This window comes from Rana temporaria, chromosome 9 (assembly GCF_905171775.1).
Source record: "Rana temporaria chromosome 9, aRanTem1.1, whole genome shotgun sequence".
NCBI classification, from domain to species: Eukaryota; Metazoa; Chordata; class Amphibia; order Anura; family Ranidae; genus Rana; species Rana temporaria.
Window position 1 is genome coordinate 144,554,057 of NC_053497.1, and position 15,254 is coordinate 144,569,310.

The window sequence follows — 15,254 nt, forward strand, 5'->3', positions numbered from 1 at the left end:
GTCACTGTACATTCATACACCATTCACATGGACCTGGGATCACTTCTCCCTGGTCCTGGGGATCCCTACTCCACCACAAATGAGGGTGACACCCCTTTTTCAGCAGGAATGTCACCCCCACATTCATACATCATTCACAAAAAAAACAAATCATAATCACAGTACAAATCCAAAAAACAAAAGAAATCAAAAGCACATCCCAAATCAACGTCGGCGTGAGCTACGCCTGGGCCGGCCACGGCCCCTCAGGGGAGACTCATGGGGGGGGGAGCAGGGGAAGGAGGAGCCTCCCCTGGTGTCTGTCCACCTGCTGGCCTGCCCTCCAAGGCCACGGCTATTCTGTTCAGGCCCACAGTGAGGGCTGCCGTATTGGCCTGGACAGCCTGGGTATTGGCCTCGACAGCCTGGGTAAGGGCATTCACCTCCAGGGCCATGCCTGCTGTGGCGGTCTGCAGGTCGCAAAAGCAATTGATGTACGCCACCGAGTTCGTGCTCACATTCACCGACTCCTTAATGGCGGACAGGCTGTCCTCCATCTGGGCCAAAGTCGGGTGACCTGTGGCCTGGGAGGAGGGGAGCCCTGTTGGGGAAGGAGTGGGAGGGGCTACCCCTGATGGAGGCCTGACTGCTGCCAGCCACAGGGGGAGCCTCATCCAAAAGCCAAAGTATTTCACTGGCAATGTCCATCTGATCCTCCTCAACCTCCCCCCCTCATCCTGCTCCCCCCAACCTCCTCATGAGGTGAGTTGTGGCCACTCCCCTGCCCTGAGGACTCCTGCCTTTCTTGGGGATCTTCAGCAGCCTGATGTCCAGGGGATGGAGCAGACTGGCCAGATGGCCCAGCACTCTCCTTGCCATCTGTGGATGACACAAAACATACACAGGTTGGAGGATCCACACACTTGGCACATATTCCCTCCCCCCCCCCCACACATGCTACTCGCCAGATAGAGAAAAAAACAAAAACGTACCTGTCCTCACGGCCTCATCGGAGTCAAAGCCAGGCAGGCCCACCACTTGCTGGCTGTGGAAGCACTGGGCCACTGCACGCTCCTCATCAGTCCACCTGATGGTGCAAGGTGGTCCCCCGCCAGTGCCCCTGGCATGTGCGGTAATCTTGGCCATCTTATCACGGACCAGGCTCCTCAGATCATTGATCTTCTTTGCGATCCCACTGGGTTCCTCGTCTCCCCCCCCCCCCCCCCGCACATTGATCTCATCAGTAATCTCCTGGAGGATCTCCTTCTTCCTGGCCGGGGTGATGTCCCGGCTCTCAGGGCCATGCAAAAATCGCCCATGACGGGTGATTGCCCTAGCAAGTATTTGCTTCTCCCGAACAGAGAAGTTGAGCTTTCTCCTCTTTGGTACCAAACAGTCAGCACCAAACAGACACAAAAATCACGCAGAACAAACAGACACAAAAATCAGACAGCAAAAAACAGACACCAAACTCAAACAGCACAAACAGACAGCTAATTCAGACTCCAAAAAACACTCAGAAAAAACAAACAGCTAATACACAATCTCCTACTCCAATAAATCTTTACTATAACACTACTACACTAACCAACAAACAGCCACAAACAGAACAAAAGCACCTTGCTTCAGGAAGGGAAACACATGGATGTACTTTTGCAATGGAAGGGCGTTTGTCTGGGCCTATTTATACACACTAAGTACGCCGGGCCTAGTTCCTATCTCACTGATTGCGCCGGGCCGAGTTCTGAGCATGCCCAGTGAGGTGCATAATCATGCTCGCATGCGCAGTACGGCCGGCCCTTCATTTGCATGGGGTCACGACTCATTTCAATGGAGCACGCCCACTACCTTCCCACTTTCAATTACCCCGCCTTACGCCTCGGAATTTACGTTACGCTGGCGCAAATTTGGGCGCAAATACTCTGTGGATACGGTACTTACGTCACAAAATTGGAACTGACATGCGTTACGCCGATCTAAATATGCGCCGCTCTACGTGAATCTGGCCCATAGTGTATATGTGTGTATATATATATATATATATATATATATATATATATATATATATATATAAATAATACAATTATAACATCTGCCTCATGTTGTAGAGCAGCACTGGGAAGTGTAGGGTCAAGACAAGGAGCCAATCCAGGTTCTGCTGCATGCACGTGTGCTGGCAGGGGACAAGTTGGAAGGAGAAGAAAGCAGAGTTAGGGATTTGTAAGTGTGTTGCATCATCTTTTAGGCCTCATTCACAAAGGCCTATACATTGCAGCAAGACCCTGCATAAAAAGTGGTAATTTTGCACAGCTGCCACTGCCTATGAAACTCCTTCAGGGCTGGGTGTAGATGTTAACATCAATAATGTATAGGCGGCAATTCCAGCAACAGGAATATGGCACATAGTGATGCAAAATAATATTCTTCCTTTATTAAAATAGCCAACAGGGACAAGTTCTATTCTATACTTCAATTATAATAACTGAAGGCCTAGATAATTCTGTACCTGTGCCGCCGCAGCTTAGTGGATGACTCAATCAGGGCCAGGTAGGAAATGTAAACATCAACAATGTATTGCCAGCGTCGCAGAATAATTAAGAGCATCTTTAAAGACAAGGTCATTCTGCATTGCCATCACTGACGATGAATGACTCATTCAAGGCCAAGGAGGAGATGTAAACATCAACAACATATAGGCAGCTGCAACAGTGCAGGTACAGGATGACCTTGGCCATCAGTTATTCAGAATTGCTAAAGTCCAAGGTCATTTTGAATCGCCACATCTACGTACACGTTGTTTATGATTAATTATGTGTATTTTGCTATTTTCCTGGAGTTAGGCTTTAATTCCCCCATGTGAGCTTAACCCGTTCCTATCACCAGGTGGCCTTTATAACGGAGAAGTTCTGATGTGGGATACCAGTAGGGCAGATGACCCATTGATTGGAAGGACTGGGCTCTCCATAGACAGCCATACAGATGCTGTGTACCAGGTAATCAATGCTATGCTTAGGTCCTGATTCTTAGTAATCTGCTAAAATCAAGATCGTTACAACTACCAAATGCTTGCTTTCATTTTAAGCACAACACTAGAAAAATGCCAGCAATCTCTGATTTTCACTAACAATAGCTGGCCACGGCAATAGTCGGGCTCATCTAATGGACCTCTAATCTGTTCTTGTCACCTGGTAGGTGAGTTGGCTGCAGGATCAGCCACAAGGTCACCGGCTGCAATTGCTGAGCGTCTCTACAGATGGGAAGATCCTCAAGTGGCAGATGGAAAAAGATGGACAGCTTGTCCTCACTGATGGATTTGCTCTTGTTGCACAGCAAATACCCAGCAACACAAAGATTAACAAGGTCTCTACACAGATGAAGTACCACTGATTTACATTTTCCTAACTTGGAAACTGGAAGGCACCTATTATGTTGGGTGACAATTATATTTAAAGGAGAACAACAGAAGGTTTAAATCAGGGCCATCTTTAATGTGGACCAAAAGGGGCAGCTTACCGGGGCCCAAAGCAGCTGCCCCTTGAGTCAGTGCTGCCTGAAAATAGCATACATGCCATTTTTGCTTTCGTTGACCCATGATGGCTTTGTGCCGGAATCGTAGTGTTGGGTTGACTAGTGTTGCTTCACATTTTGATCTGATGGGCAGCTGTGGTTCCCAGACCCTCCCTCTGCACCTTCGGCTGGCAACTCTGTGGCTTCTCTGGTGGCAGGAGTACATTCTGCATCGATAGTGTTGATGATTTTGATCGGCAAAGCTGCTGGAGGTGAAGAGAGCGGTTCGGGGCAGTGTAGCTGCCTATCAATATCATCCAACACTAGTGAACCTGCTACAAAAGGTTCTGGGTGGGCTCCAACCCTCTGTGTACTCCCACCGCCACCAGAGAAGACACAGTAGCTTAAGAAATGGAATGGAACAGTATGTGGCTATGGGGTATTAAAAATATTGCAAACGTGTGGGGGTTATATAAGATGCAGAAGATATGAAGGGGGACAGGGGAGGTGTGCAGATGTATAGGGGAGCACATAGATGTGGGGGGGGGGCGGGTTTGCAGGGGCTAAGAAGGTGTGTTGGGGGTACAAAGGTGTGCAGAGGCATATAGAGGATATTGGGAGGTGGGAGGGTGCAGAGATGTGCAAGAGTTTACAAAGATGTGCTGGTGGATATGGACGAGTGCTGGGGGTGCAGAGGTGTGTTAGGGGGTATGGAAGTCTTCTAGAGGTACGAAGATGTGTTGGGAAGTACAGAGTTGTGCTGGGTGTACAGAGATGTGTTGGGGGGGGGGGGGGCTTGGGGGGTATGGAGTTGTGTTGGGGGTGAAGAGGGGGCAAGATATTGTTTGCCCAAACAGTATCAAAGATAGCCCTGGTTTGAATAGCAGTGGTGGGGTAGGGGTATAAATGTGCTGATGTATAAATATGACTTGCTTCATCAGACCCTGTTCATCAGTTTGGCAGCCTTGTGCTATGCATTTTGGGTCCCGTCTTTCAAATGTTTATGGCATAGCACTGGCTGATGTAGCTAAAGGGTGATGGAACCCAAAATTTCACAGCATGGTATAGGTGTTGAACTGTTCATACGAAGGCTGATTGCAATTATAAGAAAAAAGTGAGACATTTATTTGAGATGTTTGCCTTCAGTTTTGCTTAAAGTCAGGAGATAATATGGAGGGTGCCATTGTTGACCTTTTTAACCTGCTAATGAGGAGTTTTAACTTCACACCTAGCATTCCCAGTAGGAGGTTAGCAATAAGTGATGCACATTCTTCTCAGTGTATATATATCTATACACAAATATACAGTAAAACCTTGGTTTGCAAGCATAATTCGTTCCAGAAACATGCTTGTAATCCAAAGCACTTGTATATCAAAGCATTTTTTTTAGGGTTGTCCCGATACCACTTTTTTAGGACCGAGTACAAGTACCGATACTTTTTTTTCATGTACTCGCCGATAGCGATTATCAATACTTTTTTTTTTAAATGTGTCCATGTTTCTCCAAATGCAGCCATGTGTGCCCAAATGTAGCCATGTGTCCCCAAAATGCAGCCATGTGTCCCCAAAATGCAGCCATGTGAAAGCCAAGCCCCCCCCCCCGCCGTCTAGTTGATCAGCGCGAGGGGAACATAACAGCTTTCATTTGAATAGCTGTGTGTTCCCCGCCACGCGTCGTCATATATAGCCCCTCCCCCTTGTCCGGGCACTTTGATAGACAGATCACCTGTCCAATCCTGGGATGGGTGATCTGTCTATCAAAGTGCCCAGACAAGGGGGAGGGGCTATATATGAGGACTCGCGACGGGGAACACACAGCTATTCAAATGAAAGCTGTTATGTTCCCCAAGCGCTGATCAACTAGACGGCAGCGGCGCGGGGGGGGCTTGGCTTTCTCTTTGGGGACTAGATGGCGGTAGCGGCAGCTGCTTTCCTCCATTAGTAACATACGCGAGGACTGCTCTGCTACACTCTTCGCTACCTCTCCGCCCCCCTCTCCACCCGCTCTCGGGTGAAAAAAAAAAGTACTCGCGCAAATGCTCGGTATCGGTCCCGATACCGATACTCGTATCGGGACAACCCTAATTTTTTTTTATAGGGCATAAAAGAGAAGAGAGGCACCTCTAAGTGTAGCAATAAGTTGCTAAATGTTGTACCTTCATTAAATGTAACCATATTGCTACACTTAGAGGCTCCTCTCTTCTTTTTTTATACTCAGTTGTGACATGACGTTACTCTTATATCAAGGCAAAATTTATAAAAAAAAATGTGCTTGTCTTGCAAAACGCTCTCAAACCAAGGTTTTACTGTATATGTAATTTAAATTTTTGGGGGGTAATCAAACAGGTGTGTGTGTGGTGTGTGGTGTGTGTGTATATATATATATATTATATATATATATATATATAAATATTAATATTCACATCAGTCCCTGCCCTCAAGGAGCTTAGGGCCAGATTCACGTAGCCCGGGCGCAGCGTAACGTAACCGATTATAGGTTACACCGCCGCAAATTTTCTGGCTAAGTGCCCGATCCACAAAGCACTTACCTGGAAATTTGTGGCGTTGTATCCTAAATCCGTCCGGCGCAAGGCGGGCCAATTCAAATGGGGCAGGTACCATTTAAATTAGGCGCGCTCCCGCGCCGGACGTACTGCGCATGCTCCCGACGCAAATTTCCCGACGTGCTTTGCGCGAAATTACGACGCGCCGACGTTTTGTGAATCGTGACGTGAAAAAAAGACTTGCGCCGGAATTTTTTATTTTTTTTTTAAAAATTCAAAAGCGACGCAGGAAAGATGGGTATACTTTTACATGGTGTACTAATTTTACACTTTGTAAAAGGTGCCCTATCTTTGCGACGGCAAACTAACACTTGCGGCAACGTAACGACGGGAAAAAGTTTCGTGGATCGCCGTAACTGCTAATTTGCATACCCAACGCTGGTTTACGACGCAAACTCCCCCCAGCGGTGGCCGCGGTACTGCATCCTAAGATCCGACAGTGTAAAACTATTACACCTGTCGGATCTTAGGGATATCTATGCGTAACTGATTCTATGAATCAGTCGCATAGATAGAAACAGGGATACGACGGCGTATCAGCAGATACGCCGTCGTATCCCTTTTGTGAATCTGGCCCTTAGAATCTAAGGTTCCTAACTCCCATTCATACATACACATACTAGGGCTAGTTTAGACGGGATCCAATTGACCTACCAGCATGTACCAGAGTACCCGGAGAAAACCCACACAGGCACGGGGAGAACATGCAAACCTCAGGCAGATTGTGTCGTTGGGATTCAAAACAGCAACCCCTAGTGCTGCTAGGCAGATGTGCTAACCACTTAGCCACTGTGCTACCCATATTATGCAAAAGAAGAAATCAAGTCACATGCAAAGTTATTAAAAATGTTTTTCCGCTGTTAATGGCAAAGAACATCATCTGAACCGTGACATCACACTACAATGATGTTTGTAGTAAAAAACTAAAACATGGCTTCCATTCAGCTGGTGAGGCTGGGTTCACAACGGTCCTACATTGGGAGCTCATGTAGCATGACGTGTGAAAATCAATGTTTCCCTATGAGGACCGTCTTAACTGGTCCGACACAAGTCGGTCCGACTTTGAAAATGCTCCCTGTACTACTTTGGTCCTACATTGATCCTACTTCAGCCCATTGAATATCATTGAAGTCGGACCAAAGTAGGAGCCTTGTCCTAACCATCCGACTTTTGACATCCGACATGTGATTACAGCAGCAGTAAAAGGAATTTATCTCACTCTGGGATTGTTTTGATTGGTCAAAGAACAAGTCAGACTATCACAAAGTCGGATCAAAGTAGTATCCTGTTCATGAAAGTAGGATGGATGTAGGACCAATGTAGGATCAATGTAGGACCAATGTAGCAGAGCAAAGTAGGATGAAAGTAGTGTAGTAGTGTGAACCCAGCCTCAAGGTCTGATAAGTTAGCCTCTCTCTGTCTCCACCTATTTCAAAAATCAGGTTGTGAAGCATGTAATTGGACTGCACTATCTTTTTGTGACACTGTTGTTTCTTGACAGCATGGCCGAGGTGACACTGCGGTGGGTGTGACGTGTCTGTCTTCCTCACACTTTGACCCCAGCCTGTTCATTGTTGGCTCTGAAGGAGGTTACCTTTTGAAGTGTTCTTCCACAGTACAGACAGTGGCCCTTACAAACTTGGCTTCCTCCGTTCCTCTTAAAGCTCCAGCTCAGTTTACCTTCTCTCCACATGGAGGTCCTGTGTACAGCGTGGACTACTCACCTTTCCACAGGTGTGTACCAGGCTCAAAATGTTACATTGTTTTTTGTTTTTTTTAAAGCCTATAAGCGGTTCTGTCTCATTATAAAACCCATAGGTCTCATACATACACGTGCAGTCTTTGTTTTCTAGATACACATTTCATACCTGACAAAGGATTCTTATTTCCATTTCAGTAGGTACAAAAAGGCTTGTTTCATTTTATTAAAGTAGCATGCTGAGCTGCAACACACGACTGTGCATCATGCACCCGTGAGCTGAGCTCTACCAACCAAGCATTGTATGGGTACTAGCACAGGGCTTTCTGTTTTTATTCCATGTTGGTACATGATTGAGAAATTAGAAATGCTGGGGCAGATCCACATACAATTAGATGGGCGCAGCGTATGTGAGATACGCTACGCCGCTGTAACTTACTTTTGGCAGCTTTGAATCCACAAAGAATTTGCGCCGTAAGTTACGGCGGCGTAGTGTATCTCTTGCAGCGTAAGGGCGCCTAATTCAAATCGGCGAGTAGGGGGCGTGTTTCATTTAAATGAAGCACGTCCTCGCGCCGAACGAACTGCGCATGCGCCATCCCTAAATGTTCCGCCGTGCATTGCGCTAAATGACGTCGCAAGGACGTCATTGGTTTTGACCTGGACGTAAATTACGTCCATCCCGATTCACGAACGACTTACACAAAAAAAATTCTAATGAAACGCGGGAACGACGGCCATATTTAACATGGCAAGTCTAACTATACGCTGCAAAATAGCAGCTTTAACTATACGCCAGAAAAAGCCGACTAGAGACGACGTAAGAGAATGCGACAGCCGCGCGTACGTTTGCGGATCGTCGGAAATAGCTAATTTGCATACTGGACGCGGAAAACGACGAGAACTCCACCCAGCGGACGCCGAAGTATTGCATCTAAGATCCGAAGGCGTACGAAGCCATACGCCTGTCGGATCTAACCCAGATGCCGTCGTATCTTGGTTTGAGGATTCAAATCAAAGATACGACGCGGGAAATTTGAAAGTACGCTGGCGTATCAGTAGATACGCCGGCGTACTCTCTTTGTGGATCTGCCCCGCTGTATTTAAGGTAAATTTCTTACATTTTCTATTTATTTTGGATATGTAGGTCTCATTTGGGAGATCTCTATTCACTTTCTGTCCTGTGCACACCACAGGAAGTGAGGGGAAATCTCTCCAAAATTAGATAAATCCCCTCTTAGACAACTGTTACCTGAAACAATGTCCCTGTTGGATGAATTTCTCTCTCTCTATTCCCGTTTTGGTGACAGCTGGATGTATAGAGAGAGTGAATCTCTCCAGTAGGGATGAGCCGAACACCCCCCGGTTTGGTTCGCAGCAGAACATGCAAACAGGCAAAAAATTAATTCGAACAACGTTAAAGTCTATGGGACACAAACATGAAAAATCAAAAGTGCTAATTTTAAAGGTTAATATGAAAGCTATTGTCATTTTTTTTCAGGAGCAGTGATTATAATAATGCTTAAAGTGAAACAATAAAAGTGAGATATTCCTTTAAATTTTGTACCTGGGGGGTGTCTATAGTATGCCTGTAAAGTGGCGCAAAATTACATTTCTAAAGGAAAAAAAAAGTAATTAATTTAAAACTGCTCGCGGCTATAATGAATTGTCGGGTCCCGGCAATACAGATAAGTAATAGAAAAAAACTGCATTGGGTTCCCCCCCAGTCCATTACCAGGCCCAAACCAAAATGTAAAAAAAATTGTGTGGGGGTCTCCCCAAATTCCATACCAGGCCCTTCAGGTCTGGTATGGATATTAAGGGGAACCCTGTGCCAAATAAAAAAAAATGGCATAGGGGTCCCCCTTCAGGTCTGGTACAGATTTTAGAGGGAACCCTACGGCAAAATTAGAAAAAACTCGAGCAGAGGATATGAAGAAAAAAAAAGACATGATCCGCCTCCATGGGAGACGCCCGCCGAATGACGCTACACTATATATTTTTTCTTTTTATTAAACTACTGTTTTTTTTTTTAATTTTTGACACTTTTTTGTGAAATGGTAGGGGTACAATGTACCCCGTTACCAATTCACATGGGGGGGCGGGATCTGGGGGTCCCCTTGTTAAAGGGGGCTTCCGGATTCCGGTAAGCCCCCCCGCCCGCAATCCCCCACAACCACCGGGCAAGGGTTGTGGGGATGAGGCCCTTGTCCCCATCAACATGTGGACATCCTCCTCATGTTGATGGCATGTGGTATGTTGCGGTTCCTAAAGGGGGGCGTACTCTCGTCCCCCCCCCTCTTTTCCCGCGGCCTGCCAGGGTGTGTGCTCTGATAAGGGTCTGGTATGGATTTTTGGGGGGAACCCCACGTAATTTTTATTTATTTTGCCGCAGGGTTCCCCTTAAAATCCATACCAGACCTGAGAGGTCAGGTATGGAATTTGGGGGGACCCCCACGCAATTTTTTTCTTTTCATTTTGGTTCGGGGGTTCCCCTTAATATTCATACCAGACCCAAAGGGCCTGGTAATGGACTGGGGTAAAACCCATGCCAGTTTTTTTTCAATGACTTTTATCTGTATTGCCGGGACCCAATAATTCATCATAGCCGCGAGTAGTTTTAAATAACTTTTTTTTTCTTCTTTTAGAAATGTCATTTTGTGCAAGGACTGTTCTAAACACGGGAAAAATGTGCCACTTTACAGGCATACTATATAGACACCCCCCAGGTATGAAATTTAAAGGGATATTTCACCTTTATTGTTTCACTTTAAGCATTATTAAAATTGCTGCTCCTGAGAAAACTGCATTTTTTTTGCATTAATACATGTACCCTGTGGCAGGACCCGGGTCCCCAAACACTTCTTATGACAATACCTTGCATATTAACCTTTAAAATTAGCACTTTCTTCCAGACTTTTAAAGGGTGTTCTGCGGCTTTCGAATTTGCTGTGAACACCTCAAATTGTTTGCTATTCGGCAAACATCGGGCTCACCCCTACTCTCCAGCAGGTACACAGGCAGGAGTTTAAACCTGGCAGGGGTTCTTCTAACCTTGTTTTTATTTAGTTTTGAGTAGAATAGAAAAATAAACGGTTTAGTGTTGCATACACTTTAAGGAGCTGAACCATCACAGAAAATTTGATAAAACTCACATTATAAAAAGACTACATTATAGTTCATATAATTTTATATTTTTAATAACTCTTGTCTTATCTTCATCTAAGGTGTGATCACAATTGTGGCCCACCTTGTGTAAACAGTGAATGCCATTTGTCATTGTAGAAACCTTTTCCTGAGTGCGGCCACAGACGGACATGCTCACCTGTACTCCATGCTGCAGTCAAAGCCTCTCAGCTCCCTGCAGTTGTCCCAGAAATACCTTTTTAGCATCCGCTGGTCCCCGGTGCGGCCCCTGGTGTTTGCCGCAGCCTCAGGTGAAGGTAAGGATTGGTGTGTAGAAAGGCACTAATGAAGGGCTTTTATGAATCATGGTACATAGGTAAGGACCGAATAAAGTGCACAAGTCATCTGACCTAGGATGGAACATGCCAACAGTAAACTGGTCATAATACTGAGCAATTGAAGCCAAGCATAAGAAACAAAACCAAAGTTTATGGGCTGTAAAAACCACACGTCAGAGCGATTTGTTGCCAGCTGAATTAATATGGAATTTTTCACACTTCCAGTACCAGTTTAATTTGGCCCCGCTCCTTCCCAAGCCTTCCTGTTAGTCTTTTATTGTGATAGTCAGCCTTGGTAACCAATAAGGGAGGTCAGAAGGTGGAATGGGTAGGGCCAAGCTTGGACTCTTTACCAGCGTGTTTGACAGATTTACACCCCTTGCAAAGTATTACTTTTTTTTCAGTAGCCCCCACCGCATTCTGATTCCATCACCTCCAGAAAAAGGTAATGGGAAGTTTTAAAGTGTAGTGAAGTTGGAGTACACAATACGTCTTTAGTGTCATTGGGAGAAATTGTGCCCCAAAGTTGGTATCAGTTGGAGGAGTAGTGTCTCATCATTGGTGTCATTGGGAGGAGTAGTGTCCCATTGTTGGTGTCAGTGAGAGGAATCTTTTTAAAAACATTGGGAGGAAATGTGCCCCAAAGGCAGGCAAAGGGCCACAGTTTGGAGACAATGCTCATCCAGTCTAGGCTATTGGATTATGGTCCTCCTAGGGATGCTGACTTGAAGCCATAGGATAAATGTTTGTAATCTAAAGGTAAGTACACCTCAGACAAAGTATACTTAGTAGGGTTGTCCTGATACCGAGGATTTGCAGGAGTACTTGTACACCTGCAAATGCTCCTGATGCCTAGTCCAATACCTGGACACTCAGGGATGATCGGTGTGGTGGTAGGGAAAGTTATAATCACTGATCTCCCTGTGTTTTTTAATAAATCAAGCTGACAGTCGCTTCTCCTTCTCTCCCCTCCGCGGCTTTCAGCTGCTTTATTGAAAGCCACACAGGGAGATTGGTGATTAGAACTTTCCCTGCCGCCACACCGATCATCTCTGAGTGTCCCCTGTATCCTCATCTTGCTCCCCTGTGTGCTCCTCTGTTGGCTCCTCCAGTTCCCCCCGCCCTCCTCGTCCTTCTTCATTCCCCCTCTGTCATTTACCAGCTCCTTCCTTTTCTGAATGAGCGGAGTCAGTGATAACTGACTCTCCATTCATAACTGAGCATCGTAATATGTTTACGATGCTTAAGTTTATAAATGGAGAGGGGCCTCTGTCTCCTCTCCATTCATCTCCAGTGCAGCTGAGGCTGCTGAGAAAGGGACTGGAGAAATCCCATTGTATGTATAAAATTGTAACAAAATAAAAAAAAACAAGATCGGTAATCAGTATCGGCGAGTATTTGGGAAAAAAGTATTGGTACTAGGTCTTAGAGCCCATTCACACCTAGGCGTTTTGTCGCCTGTAGTGTGACGCCCGCTGCCGCCCCGACACGCCAGAGGGATGATGTAACATTGCCCTCTATGGAGATGGTTCACATCTCCACGCCGAACGCCTGCCGCCTGAAAAAAAGTCCCGGACCTTTTTTTCAGGCGTCTTTCGGCGTTCGGCATAGGAGATGCGAACCATCTCCATAGAGGGGGTGAAGGCTGCATTCACAATCGCGGCGTTTTGTCGCCGCGAATCGCGGTACAAAACGCCGCTATTTGTCGCCGCAATTTAGTATGCCGAGGTGTGAATGCAGCCTTAAAGTGGTATCGGGACAACCCTAATACTTACCCTTTTGAGCTTTGAAGTCAGTCAGCATTGCTCTACTTAACTACTAGTTTACTGATTAACAGAGGCAAACCTCCATGTTTTGCTGAGTGCAGCTCTTCTAGTGGTTGAAAACCTCAAATATGAAATATGAACAAAAAACAAATCTCTCTGTAGTGTGTACATGTCTCAGTTAAAAGCACTAAGGCCCAGATTCACGTAGAAGTGCGGCGGTGTAACGTATCGTAGATACGTTACACCGCCGCAAGTTTTCATCGCAAGTGCCTGATTCACAAAGCACTTGCGAGAAAACTTCCGCCGGTGGCCCACGGCGTAAGCCTGCATAATTCAAAGGGGCGTGTGCCATTTAAATTAGGCACGCTCCCGCGCCGGACCTACTGCGCATGCTCCCTTTTGAATTTCCCGCTGTGCTTTGCGCGAAGTGACGTAATTTTTTCGAACGGTGACGTGCGTAGCTTCTTTCCGTATTCCCGGACGTCTTACGCAAGAAGCAAAAATGTTGACGCGGGAACGACGGACATACTTTATACAGCACATACGTGTGCTGTGTAAAGTTAAGGCACCAAAAACGACAACTAAATTTGCGACAGGAAACTAGACTAGCAGCGACGTAGCGAACGCGAAAAACCGTAGTGGATCGGCGTAACTCCTAATTTGCATACCCGACGCTGGTTTACGACGCAAACTCCCCCCAGCGGCGGCCGCGGTATTGCATCCTAAGATCCGACAGTGTAAAACAATTACACCTGTCGGATCTAGGGGCTATCTATGCGTAACTGATTCTATGAATCAGTCGCATAGATACTCTGAGAGATACGACGGAGTATCTTAGATACTCCGTCGTATCTCGGCTGTGAATCTGGGCCTAAGTGCCTGTCTGCTGCTTCATTCCTCTATCAGCATGAGTCCCTTTTTACAAATATTCCTAACACCAAGAGAAAAAAGGTGACCGGAAGGGAGCTCCATCTGATTGACAGTCTCAACTCTTTTCCTGTGTGCTGTGTGGAAAGGGGGGGTGTCCCTTTCCTCCAATCAGCTCTCAGAGCATGTCACACTGACCTCTGCAAAGTGTAACTTCAGCACTCCACCCCCATTTTTTCTGACAGCTCAGACAAGCTTTAGAAATTCTAGACTTTGAATTGCTGTAGAGAAGACTGCAGATTACAGGTACAACTTATGTAGGAGGATTTGTTTCATTTCTGTGTTATCAGCTGAGGCCCGTAGCTTCACTGGGCATATGTAAGAGTTTACAACCACTTTAACCACTTGGGATCCGCCTGCCGTCAATTGACGGCTACAGCGCGGATCCCAAAAGCCAACAGGACGTCAATTGACGTCCCTTGGACACAGCCAATTACAGATCGCCGCGAACGGCCAATCAGAGTGGCTGTTTGCGATGCGATCTGTGCGGCCAATGAGAGATGATCTCATATGTAAACATATCTGTCATTGCCGGCTCACACAGAGATAGCGTCCTGTCTCTGGAGAGGAGACCGATCTGTGTCCCTTGTACATAGAGACACAGATCGGTCACCCCCCCCAGTCACCCCCCTTCCACCTACAGTTAGAACACTTTATAGGAAACATATTTAACCCCTTCCTCACCCCCTAGTGTTAACCCCTTCAATGCCAGTCACATTTATACTGTAATTAGTGCATATTTATAGCACTGATCGCAGTATAAATGTGAATGGCGCCAAAAATGTGTCCGATGTGTCCACCATAACGTCGCAGTCCCAATAAAAATCGCAGATCGCCGCCATTTCTAGTAAAAAAATAATAATAATTCTGTCCCCTATTTTGTAAGCGCTATAACTTTTGCGCAAACCAGTCGCTTATTGCGTTTTTTTTTTACCAAAAATATGTAGAAGAATACGTATCGGCCTAAACTGAGAAAAACATTTTTTTTTTTTTTTTTTTAATTGGGATATTTATTATAGCAAGAAGTAAAAAATATTGTATTCTTTTCAAAATTGTCGCACTTTTTTGCTTATAGCGCAAAAAATAAAAACCGCAGAGGTGATCAAATACCACCAAAAGAAAGCTCTATTTGTGGGGAAAAAAAGGACGTAAATTTTGTTTGGAAGCCACGTCGCACGACCGCGCAATTGTCAGTTAAAGCAACACAGTGCCCAATCGCAAAAAGTCCTCTGGGCAGGAAGGGGGTTTAAGTGCCCAGTAAGCAAGTGGTTAAAGAAAGGGGAAGGGGTCAGACTTTCTATGATGGCTGCAGCAGAAGCATGACCTTCTAGTGTGGAGATCCTCGGGA

The 15,254-nt window shown here is 45.9% G+C and overlaps 1 protein-coding gene across 1 annotated transcript in view; it reads left to right on the forward strand.

The window, feature by feature from the left end:
* The window catches only part of DYNC2I2 (dynein 2 intermediate chain 2), a 34,890-nt gene that overhangs the window by 18,940 nt on the left and 696 nt on the right, over positions 1-15,254 (forward strand). Inside the window, exons 5-8 of the mRNA XM_040324733.1 lie at positions 2,863-2,972; positions 3,172-3,339; positions 7,552-7,784; positions 11,035-11,192. Coding sequence (XP_040180667.1) covers positions 2,863-2,972; positions 3,172-3,339; positions 7,552-7,784; positions 11,035-11,192 — 669 coding nt within the window. The remainder of the gene's footprint in view (positions 1-2,862; positions 2,973-3,171; positions 3,340-7,551; positions 7,785-11,034; positions 11,193-15,254) is intronic.